Genomic DNA, 14507 nt, shown 5'->3' with positions numbered 1-14507 from the left:
AGCACATAGCACATGCGAGGGTACACACACACACACACACACACACACCACACACACCACACACACCACACACACACACACACAGATGCACGCGCACACGCACACACCACACACACACAGATGCACGCGCACACGCACACGCACACGCACACACACACACGCAAAACCGGAAACCTGAGGGCAGGGCAGTGCAGGCATGGGCTTTGACTGAAGACTAACCAAAACCAGAATAAGCAGACCCACAAAGCTCCCTGCCACTCCCGGACACGTTCACTCTCATCTGCCTGCAGTCACCACGCACCATCACAGACATGGCGCTGGCATCATTAAAAGACCAGGAGAGCCTGTGTCAACCACAAGCTTTCCACTCGAAATGCAGAGATTTCATGCTGAGGGTTAAGAGAGAAAGCTTTGCTGCTTCTAATTCGACCATTTTTTCCCTGTGGAGAAATAAGAACAAACAGAACACCCCAACTCCTCCCTGGTCAACAGTACCAGATCATGGCTAAAGATTCAAAATGGCTAGGTTTGAACCTTCAGCCTAATAGGTCAGAGAGCTCAACAAGAAGGAAGACTGACAACAGCAATACAAATTTCCTTACCCGTGGACGGCTTACGCCATGCCAGCGACTTGGGCTGAGTGTGTGCAGTAGCCTTGTATGCACAGAAAAGACAGAGAAGCTGCAGCTTTTGAGATTCATTTTCATAGTTTGGTAGAGCAAAAATAAGTGGGAGGGGGTGTCGGCTAGGCCTGCGGACAGCTAAGCTAGTTTAAGTTTCTTAAACTCTTTTACCATTTTCCCTTTTTACGCAATAACAAAATTTGGATGACCTCAGGAATGTAGATATATAAAACTAGGTATAGGGGCTGGAGAGATGGCTCAGTGGTTAAGAGCACCGACTGCTCTTCCAGAGGTCCTGAGTTCAAATCCCAGCAACCACATGGTGGTTCACAACCATCTGTAATGGGATCCGATGCCCTCTTCTGGTGTGTCTGAAGACAGCAACAGTGTACTCATATACATAAAAATTTTTTAAATTTTTAAAAAACTAAGTATACAAGTCAAACATTAACTGAGAATAAACCATTAAATTATTTTCTTTTAAAGACTTTGAAATATATTTGATTTTACTAGGTACTAAAGAGTAAAGCCAATTTGAATACTAATAAGACTGCTATGTTTGTTTGCCTGTAAAGTAAAAATTAAGCTGGTTGGATAACTTGGATAAGATGTAAAAGCATCTTTAATATTTTTCAAAGTTGAAAAGGTATTTTGACTTAGTATTGCTAATGCTGGTAATACGACCTCACGCAAATATGTAGAGCAAAAGATAAAAACATGTACAATCATTTCAAATGTTGTTGGAAATTCCAAGGAAGAGTCAATGAAAAATATTTTTAAATAAAAATTAAGTTAGAAACTCCAACAACATCGTTTAAAATAAAATGTCCGAGGTACAATGCAATTCAAAGATATACTACCTTGATATTTCATACTAAGGAATGAAGTTAGAAAATATTAAGAATGTTTCCTGTAATTATGTGCTACTATGTTTCATTAGCAGCAGTGAACGCTGTAACAGTAAAAACACTGCAATCCATAGGTGCTCTGGGCAGCACAGGATGGCAGAGTGCGGTATGATGGGTGCAGCGCAATCTGTGCATGCTCTGTGTTCAGAACCAAGGCTGCAGTAAAGTCATAATTAATACTCCATTCCATCCATTAAAGCTTCAGGAGGTAACGTCCGGTAAACGACATCAGGCAGCACAAAAACAAACACAGCATCAAGGAGCCAAACTGCCCGTCTCACTGGTCACAGCCTCCAGGAACACTTTCTGAATCCTACCAATCTCCATGGTGGACACAGAACTGGGTTAATTACATGCTGTTAAATTCATTGAGTTAACAGTTTAACACACACACACACACACACACACACACACACACACACACACACAGAGTAGGTGTCTTTTGGTCACTAATCAGAGAGCTCCTATTTTCTCTCAGTTGCTTCTGTTTTCTACCGATTATCTTTCCCCTTCTGAACTTCTGCCCTTTCTTTGCTGAATTGTCTTCCCTCCGCTTTGAATGTCTTTTACCTAACTTTTTTTTTTTTCTTGAAAGCTGAACACTGTAGCCACTTGCTCCAGGAAGTCTTGCCTGGCTTCTCCTTCATTCTTTAACACTCGTGGGTATCTTTTCCTACCTAGACCCTCATTAGCAAGCCGCCTGAGAATAAGCCACCCTGTGTTGTCAAACCCACCGCTTCCTCCCTTGGCTTAGAGCTGACACAGTATTTTACATCACTAAGAAAGTTCACTGTACAGCGAGAGCTGTGAGACACTGCAGCTGTCTGACTGTTTCATAGAAAAAGAAGTATCAGGGAAAACAGGAATCCCACGATTGGTGACCATGTCTGGGTACACAGAAAGTGTGTGTTAAATGAGTGACTTCACCTCGATTGGTTTAGCAATATACATTTTTTCAGTTCACTCAAAAACCAGTGACTTCAAAAGAATAAAAACACTTAGCCGTCTAAAACTAAAGCCTGTTCAAATATATTACATCTGAATTTAGTTGGGTTATAAAAAAGTGTCCAAAAAGTTTTTATTTTATAAAAAGAGCCCTGAGGAAGCACTAACCACAGATTAATGATGGGAAACGCTGACCTGAAGTAGGCATCTTTCATTACACTAAGAACAGAGGAGTGAATTGCAAATAACCCAGGCACAGACAATTCGGACTCATGCTCTGAAGTACGTCAGTGTATTGTGCTGGAAATGGGCACACAAAGGTACAGTGTGACCCTAACCATTCTCAGTGGACTTACTTTAGAAGCCACTTAATTTATAACAAGGTAGATGTAACCAAAAGGTAACAATCTTTATTTTTTTTAAAGATTTATTTATTTATTATAAATAAGTACACTGCAGCTGTTTTCAGACACACCAGAAGAAGGCATCTGATCTCATTACAGATGGTTGTGAGCCACCATGTGGTTGCTGGGATTTGAACTCAGGATCTCTGGAAGAACACTTGGTGCTCTTAACCACTGAGCCATCTCTCCAGCCCAAACGGTAACAATCTTAATTAGACTGTCAACTCTTTAGGTTAAAGGTAAGGCCTAGAAGTTATGGAACACATAAATGTAGAAAATTTTTTATTTGAAATTATTAACTTAGAAATCTAGTTCTTTTTTGTTTTTCAAGCTTCCCAAGAAAAGAAAGTTTTGTATGTGTATATGTGTGTGTGTGTCGTGTACACACACACAAACACACACACACACACCACACACACACACACACACACACACACCTTCACAGAAGGTCAAGTGCTTTATATATATATTTTTCTAATCCTTAATAACCTACAAAGGAGACATCAACCCAGCATTTTATAACCGAATACACAGACACCATAAAAATTAAATCAGAAGCTAGGCGTGGTGGCACAGGCCTTTGACCCCGGCATTCAGGAGGCACAGGCTGGTGGAGCTCTGTGAGTTGAAGGTCAGACTGGTCTACACAGTAGGTTCTAGGACAGCTAGGGCCATAGAGAGATTCTGTCTCAAATGACAGCAACAAAGATTTAAACCACGCATCTACTGCCACACAGCGTGTGGGAGACTTGCCTGTGAAGTTCTGTTTGTATACAAGTAGCTCTCCAGTCCCAAGAAGCAAACTCAGACGTACAAAACTGAGAACTTTTGTGACCAGAAATAAAAATTAACCTCGATTTACATATAAAAAGCTTACCTCAAGGAAAATGAATTTTGATGAGTAATGAATCCCAAAACTCCATTTCACAATGTCTAATAGCAGCCAAGTAATTGCCTTTTATTTAAAAAAAAAAAAACAACTCCAAATAGCTTTTGGATCTAATACAAATATTAAAAGCCTACCTTTTTAAATCTAATACATAGACTTCCTCACAGATTTACTGCTCAAGATGGTCAATTAAAGCCCCGATTCTTCAATCTGTACTTATTGTAGTGTGTTTGTATGCAGAGATGTGTACACGGTATGCACATACATGTGTTGGCACGCAGAGAGGTGTATGGGATGCGTCACATGCATGCCTGTGGAGGCCAGAGGCCAACACAGCCTCTTCCTCAGTCGTTTCTCACCTTATTTACTGAGGCCAGGCCTCTCACGGAAATGCAGTGCTCGCAGTCTGGGCGGGCAGACTGTCCAGAGCTCTAAAGGTCAGCTTGTGTCTACCTCCCGGGCACCGGGCACTCACTACCCACCCAGTGTTCACATGGATGTAGGGAATCCAAACTCAGGTCCTAGATCCTCATGTTTATACAGCAAACATTTTACCAAATGAAGTATCTACCCACCTCCGCCCCAAATTACCTTTCACTCACTCAGGGGAGCAGTTACTGAATCAGGCATTAAGGAAAAGGCCCAGGAGGAAGTGAGACTGAATGAAATCTCTATGTGTCAATATTTTTAAAGTAGGGCTACCTGTCTAATCCATGATCCACTGCAATGGGAAAGTGAGACGCGTGCATAAAGCAGTCCACACAGCGTCTGATATGGTAGACACTCCCAGCAGACTTGTGAGGGTGATATATTTGAGACTTGTTTTACTGGGAATTTAGTATCTAATAAAAGTTTAATTTTATATCCAGGAATTACAGCATGCAGGAAGACCAGACAGGAGGATTGCCAGGAATTCAAGGTCAGGCTAAAATATAGACTGGCAGACTGTCTCAAAAAACTAAAAGCAATGACAAAAGAGAAACCATTCTCACTGTTGCTACTGTACGACCTCAAGAAGTCTTGAAACACTTTCTAGTCAAAAGGATTTTTAGTTTCTTTTTCTGATACTGCCTTTCAGTATCAGGAAAATGTATTAACTGACTTGCAAACAAAATCCATATTTTTACAATAGAATTTAGCACTTTCCTTCACTAAATATTTCATATAAAATGTTGATGCAATTTAAAATGTAAGCTTGGAAGGACAGGGGTGCTTCATGATGACTTACCTACAGAAAGAACATTTTCCTCCAGTCCAGTCAATTTTACTACTCACCACTAGGCGGAGCTACAACCCAGGAAAAGATTTATGCATCGGCCCCAAAATAACTAAATGTTCCCATCTTATAAAACATATTATCAGCTTTCTTATTAAAATATCTTAACTGATAAGAACACTCTAATTCTTTTTGGAGGCCTTTAAAGAATAAGACTCATTAACACAACAAACTACATATTTATTTTTAACACCTGTTCCTTTTGATCCCACTGTGTGTTTCACTAAGTTTTATTCTTTCTCTCCGCCTTAGAAGAACGAGGAAGAACTCTCCTCTGCTTCACTCACTGCTTTAGTCCCAGTGCCGAGCACACAGATGACAACTGCTCCATGCGGTAATTTATGCCTCATTAGAAGTTAGAGCAAACTTACTGACTTTGGGTTTAAAGAAAAGGTCTAAGACCAGGCTCCTGATCACCTAGCCGGTTATCTCTTACGTGAACTGACTGGAAGAGGGAACTGGGCAGTAAAAGAATACTGATAACAATGGATTGTGTCTAATACCTGTTAAGAGGTATCACGAGTGGTTTACATGGTTCTTAGTTAGTCAACTTCTTGTTTCCTAGACATAACCAACACCCACAATGTAACATTAGTGAATTTTAATTTTAAATGAGAAAGGTAACAGAAATGTACTGTGAATCCAAAATGTTCTCCATTTAATTTTTTCTATCTTTTATACGTGTATATAGGATTTGACTGTTATTCCTAACTCACTTTTATAAATTCTTCCTAAAACACAGTATCATCTTTCAAAGTGACTATTTCACCAGTATATAAAGTACCTAGTTATATAATTACACGAACAAACCAAAGCATTAAAAGGCCTTAGAAGTCCAAGCCCATTTATGAACCTTAGAGGGGTTTAAGACCTGTTTTGAAAACAGGTCTGGGTAGACCAGATATTGATCTATCAATCACACTGGCACAGGGTCATTGGGTACACACCTCTAATCCTGTCACTGGCAGATCTCTGACTTCCCGGCCAGCCTGGTCTACAGAAAGTTTCAGGAACACCAAGGATACACAGAGAAACATTGTTTGAGCTTCCCAGTAACAGCATGGTGTTCTCATACTGTCCTTCCTTCAGTAGAGGCACAGGATGCTACTGATGGGAGACTTCTCTTACCTTCAGTACAATTTGCAACAGTGCGCCGGGTTTAGCTATAATCATTGATCCATTGACCCCTTCAGTGATTATGTGCTGGAAAGTTATTGTGTCATAATAAAACAATGATATAGGACAGAGAGGCTAAGCAGAAAAAAGGTTGCCTGTGTTAGACTCACTTAACCAACAGGTGTGCCTGCTGGCGTTTTATAAAGTGAACCTGAACTTTCCAGAGGCTGCAGAAACAGTTAACACACTTGGATAGCTAAACATCTGCATAAGTAAAGAAGAAAAAGATTCTCGTATTTATTTCTGACCATTTAAAGCCATCTTAGAAACTGAAACATATGACCTGCTAATTTCTAATCTATCTTCCAGTGAGCATATACAGCATTTTGTTCCAGGTTTAGTTTTACAGGACATCCCTTGGCACTGGGTGGTTCATAATTTATGATAGTTGTCCTAATTCTTGGGCTGGCAAGATGGCTCACAGATAAGCATCTGCTCCTGGAGCATGGCCTGCTGTTGTGAACCCCAGCACCTGACAGAATGCCCATGTATAGTCCCAGACACCCTCCTGTCTGGCCCCAGGGAGCTGGAGGCACAGGGTCTGCAGGTGCACAAGGGCCGCCCTTCTTGTTTGTGGGCCATGGGCTCTGAACTCAGCTCTCACTGCTGGACAGTGAATTCTCTCAAGCAGTAGCCATCTCTCCAGCCCCTCACAGCCATCTTTTCCCAAACAAGAACAAAACAAACGCTGCTATAAAGACAGGACAAGTCAACAGAATACAACCATAACAAATTTACCTAGTGAAATTGTTACTTCCGATAGAGTTGTTCACTGTAAGCGTTATTACTGATGCCATCATCTCTACTGAAGTTTGGGGATTACCACCTGGAGCATTCGTTACCTTTTCTTTTTCTCAAGTTATCTTATCAACAGTTCCCTGACTTCCATTTTTGCTTCATTTTGGCCCAGAAGGCAGAGCCCAGGCCTTCTACATGCTGGGTGAGAGCCCCAGCAGTGAGCTATCCTGAGATCTTGTGTTCTGGACCAGAGTTCACTAGGAAGCTCAGGCTGGCCTTGTACTGGCTATGACACCAAGGCTGACGTCAAACTTTATCCTACCTCACCTCCCAAGTGCTGGGATTACAGGTGTGTGCCAGCAGGCTCAGGCCCCATTAGGCCATTGTTCTCTTGTGCTAGCATTGAGCCCTGGCCCTCCACACAGCAGGTCACACACTACTTGAGCCATATCCCCAGTACTCCATTAAAAAAGCTTAAAAAACAGACATCATTTTCCTTAATATTCATAACTAAGAAATTATGTTTTGGCTCTAAAAGTAAATTAATGTCATCCTTTAAATGAGAATCTATTTTATAGCTCAACTAGGTTTTCTTTTCCTTATTTTCCAGTCTGGAATGGGAACTACTACAGAAACAATTTGGGGTGGGTGGGAGGCAGAGGGTGGGGATGTCGGCAGGGAATTGTACTCAATAATTCACAAAAAGCAATGTTCAACAACAGCCACAGTTCACTTCATCAACATATATTGACATGGCTTTTTAAATAGTTGCTAATTAAAAGATGCTACCCTAAATCTAGTAACAGGGGTGCAGGCCCATAGATCCATCTATGTAGGGAGGCTGAGGCAAGAGGATTTTGTGCCTAGAAACACCAGGACCATGTGGGCCATAGAGCAAGACTCCATCTCAAACTGAAAGAATAAGGCAGACTATGGAAGCAGCTCAAATATGAGAACTTCCAGTTTGATCCTAAAACACATGCAAAATGGTAGTGATGGGGAGGCAGGGAGGCAGGGAGGCAGGGAGGCAGGGAGGCAGGGAGGCAGGGAGGCAGGGAGGCAGGGAGGCAGGGAGGCAGGGAGGCAGGGAGGCAGGGAGGCAGGGAGGCAGGGAGGCAGGGAGGCAGATCGTTCTGCGTCTCTGGCCAGGCAATCTAGCCTACTTGGTGAGAGAGCCTTGTCTCACACACGAGATGGAAAGCATCCAAGGGATAGCATGGACACCGACCTCTACTCCGCATGCGCTGACATACACATCATACATGAATCATCATGCATGTGCGTGTGCATGAACACACATAAGATACCCTAGGTGATTCTGTCACGTAGTCCGCGTATTTCACTCACAATAAATTTGAAAACCTTTTGATCTATAAAAGTTAATCTCTCTGAACCATATCGCCAAGTATATTTTACAATGATGTGTTTACATCATAGAAACTAATTTCTTCAAATACTTTGGTTTAAGAACTGTACTTCATGAGATAAAAGGTAAGAATAGTTGAAGACAATGTACTGACTGAATTAAATGTTGTGAACTGACGTATCTGGAGAGAGGGAAAGCCAGCACGTCTTATTGTTTTTCTCTTCCCATGTTTTCTCCCCCACCCCATCCCCTGACTGACTTCTAGCAATTTCAGCTATCTGAATAAAGTGTAAATTGGCAAAATTCTTTCTGGACTTAAATATATTTTATATTAAAATGTTATAAACATAATCTCTTATTTGAGAAATACACATCCCAATATAGAAGGAAATCCAATATATATTTTTATTTTAAAGTTTACTGTTTTAAGTATGTACCTCTGCTGACCTTTAAGATACCTTTGGCAGTAGTCAAATCTAGTAATGTCATGTAGTTTTCCTTTAGAAAAAAATGTGAGCCTTTTGGTTCATTAGTTTATAACCTGATTTTCAGAAATGTGAAACTATTGTTTCTTTATCCTAAGATAATCATACCATGTTCCCACACAAACACAAAACTAGCTTTAACATACTTCTACCATTAACTAGTTTGAATTTAACTCACTAAGTCTTCCACCTGTCAAGTTAAAAGGTTTCAAATGTACAGAGGAGTCATGAGACACAGTAGTCCACTGTAGACTTCTCCATACGATATGAGCATGTCAGCTTTCGAGTCTAGCTTAAGTCTCAGTTTGTTTTTTCTCCAAGTGTAATTTATGCTCAGATCTATTTCTACAAAACTGTCAAAAGTGTTGATGTGTGTGGGACTCCAACATGCTGGTGTGGCTCAGATCGGCCAGCAAAACTCCCCAGCTATGTCTGTCCCTGATACTTGACCTTACTCCCTCTCTTTCCAACACCTCAAACCTACAAATGGTCCAAGTTACCACTGGGAAAGCCAGGTTTCCTTTAACACCGAACAGAGTGAGGCCAAGCACAGAAGAAAGGAACAGGATACAGAGACTGTCATCAGCAGGTCACACATGCATCTTAGAGTTCTGAGGAGAGTGACGATGGTGACCATCACAGCATCTGTGAAGGCCGACGCTCACAGAGATCTTCGAACTGCCCAACAGCTCAAAGGCTGAGGAACCAAGTCTGTGTGAGTGCCCGTGCGTCTGTGCATGTGTCTGTGCGTCTGTGTGTGTGTGTGTGTGTGTGTGTGTGTGTGTGTGTGTGTGTCCGTGTGTGTGTGTCCATGATCATGTGTCCATGTTCATTCAGAAGGTATCAAATCCCCTGGAGCTAGACATCCAATGTTCGATCCCAACTGCAGTCGACTGAGAGAAGAGCAAGTGCTTTTAACCAATGAGCCATCTCTCCAGCCTCCCCCACCCCAGGCCTATGTTAGTAGTCATTATGTTTTCGTTGCCTATTTTCTCTCATCTCTGGTTAGAAAGCACCGATTTAACACTGTATACTGTTAGCCTCCTGGGAGTCCAAAATATGCAAGTGTTCACTAGATAAGAAATACCAAGCTGGTATTTGTAAAGGGTAAATGACTGCTGTCAGGCCATAGACAGAAGACAGAGAGCCCATATAGTTTGTCAGTAAGACTTTTACAGTTTTATCATAAACATTTTATAAGCAATTGTTATTGATAACTTCCAAAACCTGCAAATTCCCTGGTAGTTTCCATAAAGCAGCATTTCTCCCATCTCCCATGATTAAACTGCTCATGTATTTTAATAATATAGTAAGGCTAAAAACAAAACATGAGAAGTATGTCTTTAGCTTACATTCTCAATGACAAATGTCCACTCTTTGTCTTCAAATTCTTCTGCATGAGGATCCTGCAACAAAAGGAAATTATGAAAAGTAAGAAAACACGTATCATTAATTCAATCAATACAATCAAACAATACTGATTGGCTTGCCTGCAGTTTTACTAACTTTTTAAAAGGAAGGAGCAAAATATCCTTTAAAAAAGCTAAGTAATCTTCCTAAATTTAAGTTGTTATTTTATATCAATAGTTGTCTTTTGTTAACACCATCCCAGCACTGCATCCTGTCACAGCCAGCTTTGTGAGTTAACGACTGAGTAGTCACTGAGGGGTAAACCCTCACAGCGAGCTCCTCTCACATTCACACTCAGCATTTACAACTGTAAGTCCTGCTTGAATATCCCAAGGGACTCCATGATCTAGACAATGAGCCAACCCACATGGGCTGTTGATAATCCTCTGCCCACTTCTCCTGCTGAGAAATTACCTGACGAATCTAAGGGTGGGTGAGGGGTCCTGCTCCCCCCATGGCCCCTGTCACTTTTTTGAGTGAAGTATTCCATGGACTTACGCATACTTGTTTTTGCATTCAAAGACATATACCATACTCTCCAATGAATAGGTGTACAGAAAATAAGATAAAAGACATATACCATACTCTCCAACGAATAGGTGTACAGAAAATAAAATAAAAGGCATATACCATACTCTCCAACGAATAGGTGTACAGAAAATAAGATAAAAGACATATACCATACTCTCCAACGAATAGGTGTACAGAAAATAAAATGAAAGGCATATACCATACTCTCCAACGAATAGGTGTACAGAAAATAAAATGAAAGGCATATACCATACTCTCCAATGAATAGGTGTACAGAAAATAAAATGAAAGGCATATACCATACTCTCCAATGAATAGGTGTACAGAAAATAAAATGAAAGGCATATACCATACTCTCCAATGAATAGGTGTACAGAAAATAAGATAAAAGGCATATACCATACTCTCCAATGAATAGGTGTACAGAAAATAAGATAAACGGCATATACCATACTCTCCAATGAATAGGTGTACAGAAAATAAGATAAACGGCATATACCATACTCTCCAATGAATAGGTGTACAGAAAATAAGATAAAAGACATATACCATACTCTCCAATGAATAGGTGTACAGAAAATAAGATAAAAGGCATATACCATACTCTCCAATGAATAGGTGTACAGGATAAAGTAAAAGGCATATACCATACTCTCCAATGAATAGGTGTACAGAAAATAAAGTAAAAGGCCAGGCTGAAGATTAGAAACCGTGTGCTCCATCTTGCAGAAATGGACAGAGAAGGCTTCATGAGAGAAGACGCCCAGACTCAGCAGAGCTCGGCACCGTGTGCCATTTCTACAAACATTAGAACAAGTAAAGGCACAAGTGTGAGGACACACAGCGAGCAGAGCGGAGAGACGCTGCCTCTAGCTGTGCCCAGGCCTCCACACCACCTTGCACGAGGCCCCTTCACGCTGCAGTGACAGGGCCTTTATCACAACGACAAAAGCACCGAGGATATGTGTCAGGGAACAGCAATATTGTAACTTTTAAACTGTAAAATTTTAATACAGGAATTGGTATTCTCTCAAATCTATTTCAAAGTGGTCAACTATTTTATAAAAAAAATCGATAACTTTAAAAATAAAAATAAAGCCGTGGGCTTCTCGAATTTGTTGTGAACATAGTGAGTTCAAGTCTATGTGTGAGGGGTGAGGAGGTGTGGAGACAGACAGCACAGAGTATTTCAGCCGAGCGGAGTTTGCCTTAACACACTAAAGAGTAGGCACACCCACAGCACATGGGAGGACGACTCTGGTGTCTCTTCCGGCTCTCAGGATCCACCTGCTCCTCACAGAAGCATCGTGTTCATGCTGGGCTCCATGTCATTATCATTATAACCTCATGTTGCTATGGCCACAGCTCAGCCAGCTGCAACGGTCTCTCAATTCATTCATCTCTCGCTCACACGTTAACTTGGAGCCAACTCTGGCCATGCCGGTGTAACCCACGTTTCCATGACTCCCTGACATGTGGAATAAATCCCAACCCTCAGCCAGGCTCAGTGGCTTATGTACCCCCAGCTCCTCACAAGTTCAGAGCTGCAGTGAAGACAATGAGCTTGCTGCTGGCCTGAGCAATCCCATGAGACCCTTGTTTTCTTGTATCAGCGGGGGAGCGGATGGCAGGCAGACCTTGGTTCGTCCTAACTGGACGGGTGGCTTGGTGGCCAAAGCTGTCTCCTGCCTATGATACTTCAATCAATCAAACCAAATCCAGGCAGAGCAGCTTGGGAGGAAGACCTGTGTTCAGCCATGCCACATGGTGTGAGAGGCAAAGAGCCCACAGACACATGTGAGCCATAGAGACAGAGACACACCTACCACCATGCAGCACAGCATGGGCAGAGGAAACCTGACAGACCCAAGGACCACTGTGTCACCCACAGACCTACCCCCATGTGGGCCACAGACATCCATTGCCTGAGGACACCACCCAGGGACGCACTAGCTGGTAGCAGGCGGAGAGGGAGTCACCACAATCTCTGAGAATGTGGAGGACAGAGGGGGAGACAGAGAAGTGGAACCGCTAGAGAATCGTGAAGAGAAATGGAACTGGAGACTCTGGGGAGAGAAGCCTGCTGTGAGTGGTAACCCTGAGGGCCATGTCTGGGTCCATGGCTACCCAGCAGCAGGGGTAGGTGTTGATGTCTGTAGCTTATATGACCACTAGAAAACATGGGGATGACCAAATGGATGTCCACAGCCCAGTCAAATGGCCCTGCCCCACCTCTCACAGGAGACATCGGCACTCAAGAGAGGCAGAGTGGGCAGTAGAGATGGTCCTGGTAGCAGAGGTGAGAGGGAGCTGGCCCCGAGGTGTGAATATGAGAGAGCTGTCCCTGCTGCTTATGGGAAAGAAGTGATACACCCCGCCCCACCCCCAGCTACCCCCAGTGAGCTGGCCCTGCCCTCCACCAGCTGGGATGCAGGAGAGCTGTCCCTATACCTTGACTGGGCAACACAGTGGGGGAGGCTTGGTGCAGGTGAGCCTGCCCTGAGGCCATGAGAGCAGGAGAGCTGACACTGGCTCTTGCCTGTGGAGGTACTGGGTGGCCTAGGCAGAGCAGTGCTGGCCGGCTCTCCCTAGTGGTACATAAGGAAGAACCAGAGCACAGAGCAGCTCCGCTACCACCCAGGCCTAGACCCAAGGCTCTGAGAGGGAGCACCCCAACATCTGTATCATCTTCAAACAGTTGGGACGCCTGAAAGGACCGGTCCTGCTGATCCAGTGCTGCAGGATCTCATGACACGGGAAAACCGGACACCTGGGAGGAATCCCAGTGAGGATCCAATATTGATGATGTCACAGAAGCCAGAATCAACCAGGTCAATGACTTGTTGCAGTGAGCATTTGCAAGCCAAGATGTGTGCACAGAGGAATATACTGTGCTATACACTGTGACACACTACACTTTCCACAGTGAGATGCTTTCTATGCTTTGCTTTTGTGTATGTATTTCATTTGGGGGACGGTTGCAAGTGCAAAGGATATGGGGGGACAGGGAGATGAACAGGACTGCGGTGCATGATATGAAACACAGCAGAATAAGGAAAATTGAGCTCAATGGCAGAGCACTTGCCTAACACTCCCCATCCAGCCCAGAGTCTCGGACACAGTTCCAAACTTCTTAGTCACCTTCTTTTCTCATTTCCCGGGTAGTGGCGTGGTGGCGTGCTGACATAGTGGAACTGTACTGACACTCTTTGGATAAGTAAACTCATGTTGGTAAAGCTAAAAACCCAACACAGAGTTTCACTGGTGTCAGCGGCAGCGGGAGGGAGAACAGGGCTGGGAGAAGAAAGACGCAAGCTGAAAATTCTACCTACCACTTTTTGCATTTGGACCTGGCCATGAACTCGGTTATGGAAAGAAATGAGCATCCAGACTGGAAGAGCTTTCACAACGGTTCAGAGCACATCAGCATTCCTCAGAGAACACGCTGGGTCGGGGGAGAGCCATCCGACCAGCCACCGTCTTCCCACCTGTCTGTCTGCAGGACAATCAGTACCAATGACCACAGCACAGAGATGTCTGTTGAATGCTCGCCCTGTCCCTGGTGAGCAGTGTCTCACTCACCCCAGCAGCGCAGGAGGCCGGGACTGTGCATCAGTATTTAACTGGGCAGAAGGCTGAAACACAGGAGCTGTCGCCCTCACAGTGCAAATGTTGGAGCTCCAGACCCACTGACCTTTATCCACTCTGCTGATTTAGTTCAACCTCAAGGAACGTGTGGTGCACAGTAGCCTCTCC

The 14507-nt window shown here is 43.2% G+C and overlaps 1 protein-coding gene across 1 annotated transcript in view; it reads right to left on the bottom strand.

Annotated features, from left to right (window-relative positions):
• Ehbp1 (EH domain binding protein 1) overlaps positions 1–14507 on the bottom strand; it is a 255761-nt gene that overhangs the window by 196471 nt on the left and 44783 nt on the right. The window contains 1 exon segment of the mRNA XM_032916220.1: positions 10163–10216. Within this exon segment, the coding sequence (XP_032772111.1) occupies positions 10163–10216 (54 nt within the window).

Source organism: Rattus rattus, chromosome 11, assembly GCF_011064425.1.
Source record: "Rattus rattus isolate New Zealand chromosome 11, Rrattus_CSIRO_v1, whole genome shotgun sequence".
Lineage (NCBI taxonomy): Eukaryota > Metazoa > Chordata > Mammalia > Rodentia > Muridae > Rattus > Rattus rattus.
The sequence above is the reverse complement of the archived record's forward strand: the minus strand, read 5'-3'. Positions and strand labels throughout refer to the sequence as shown.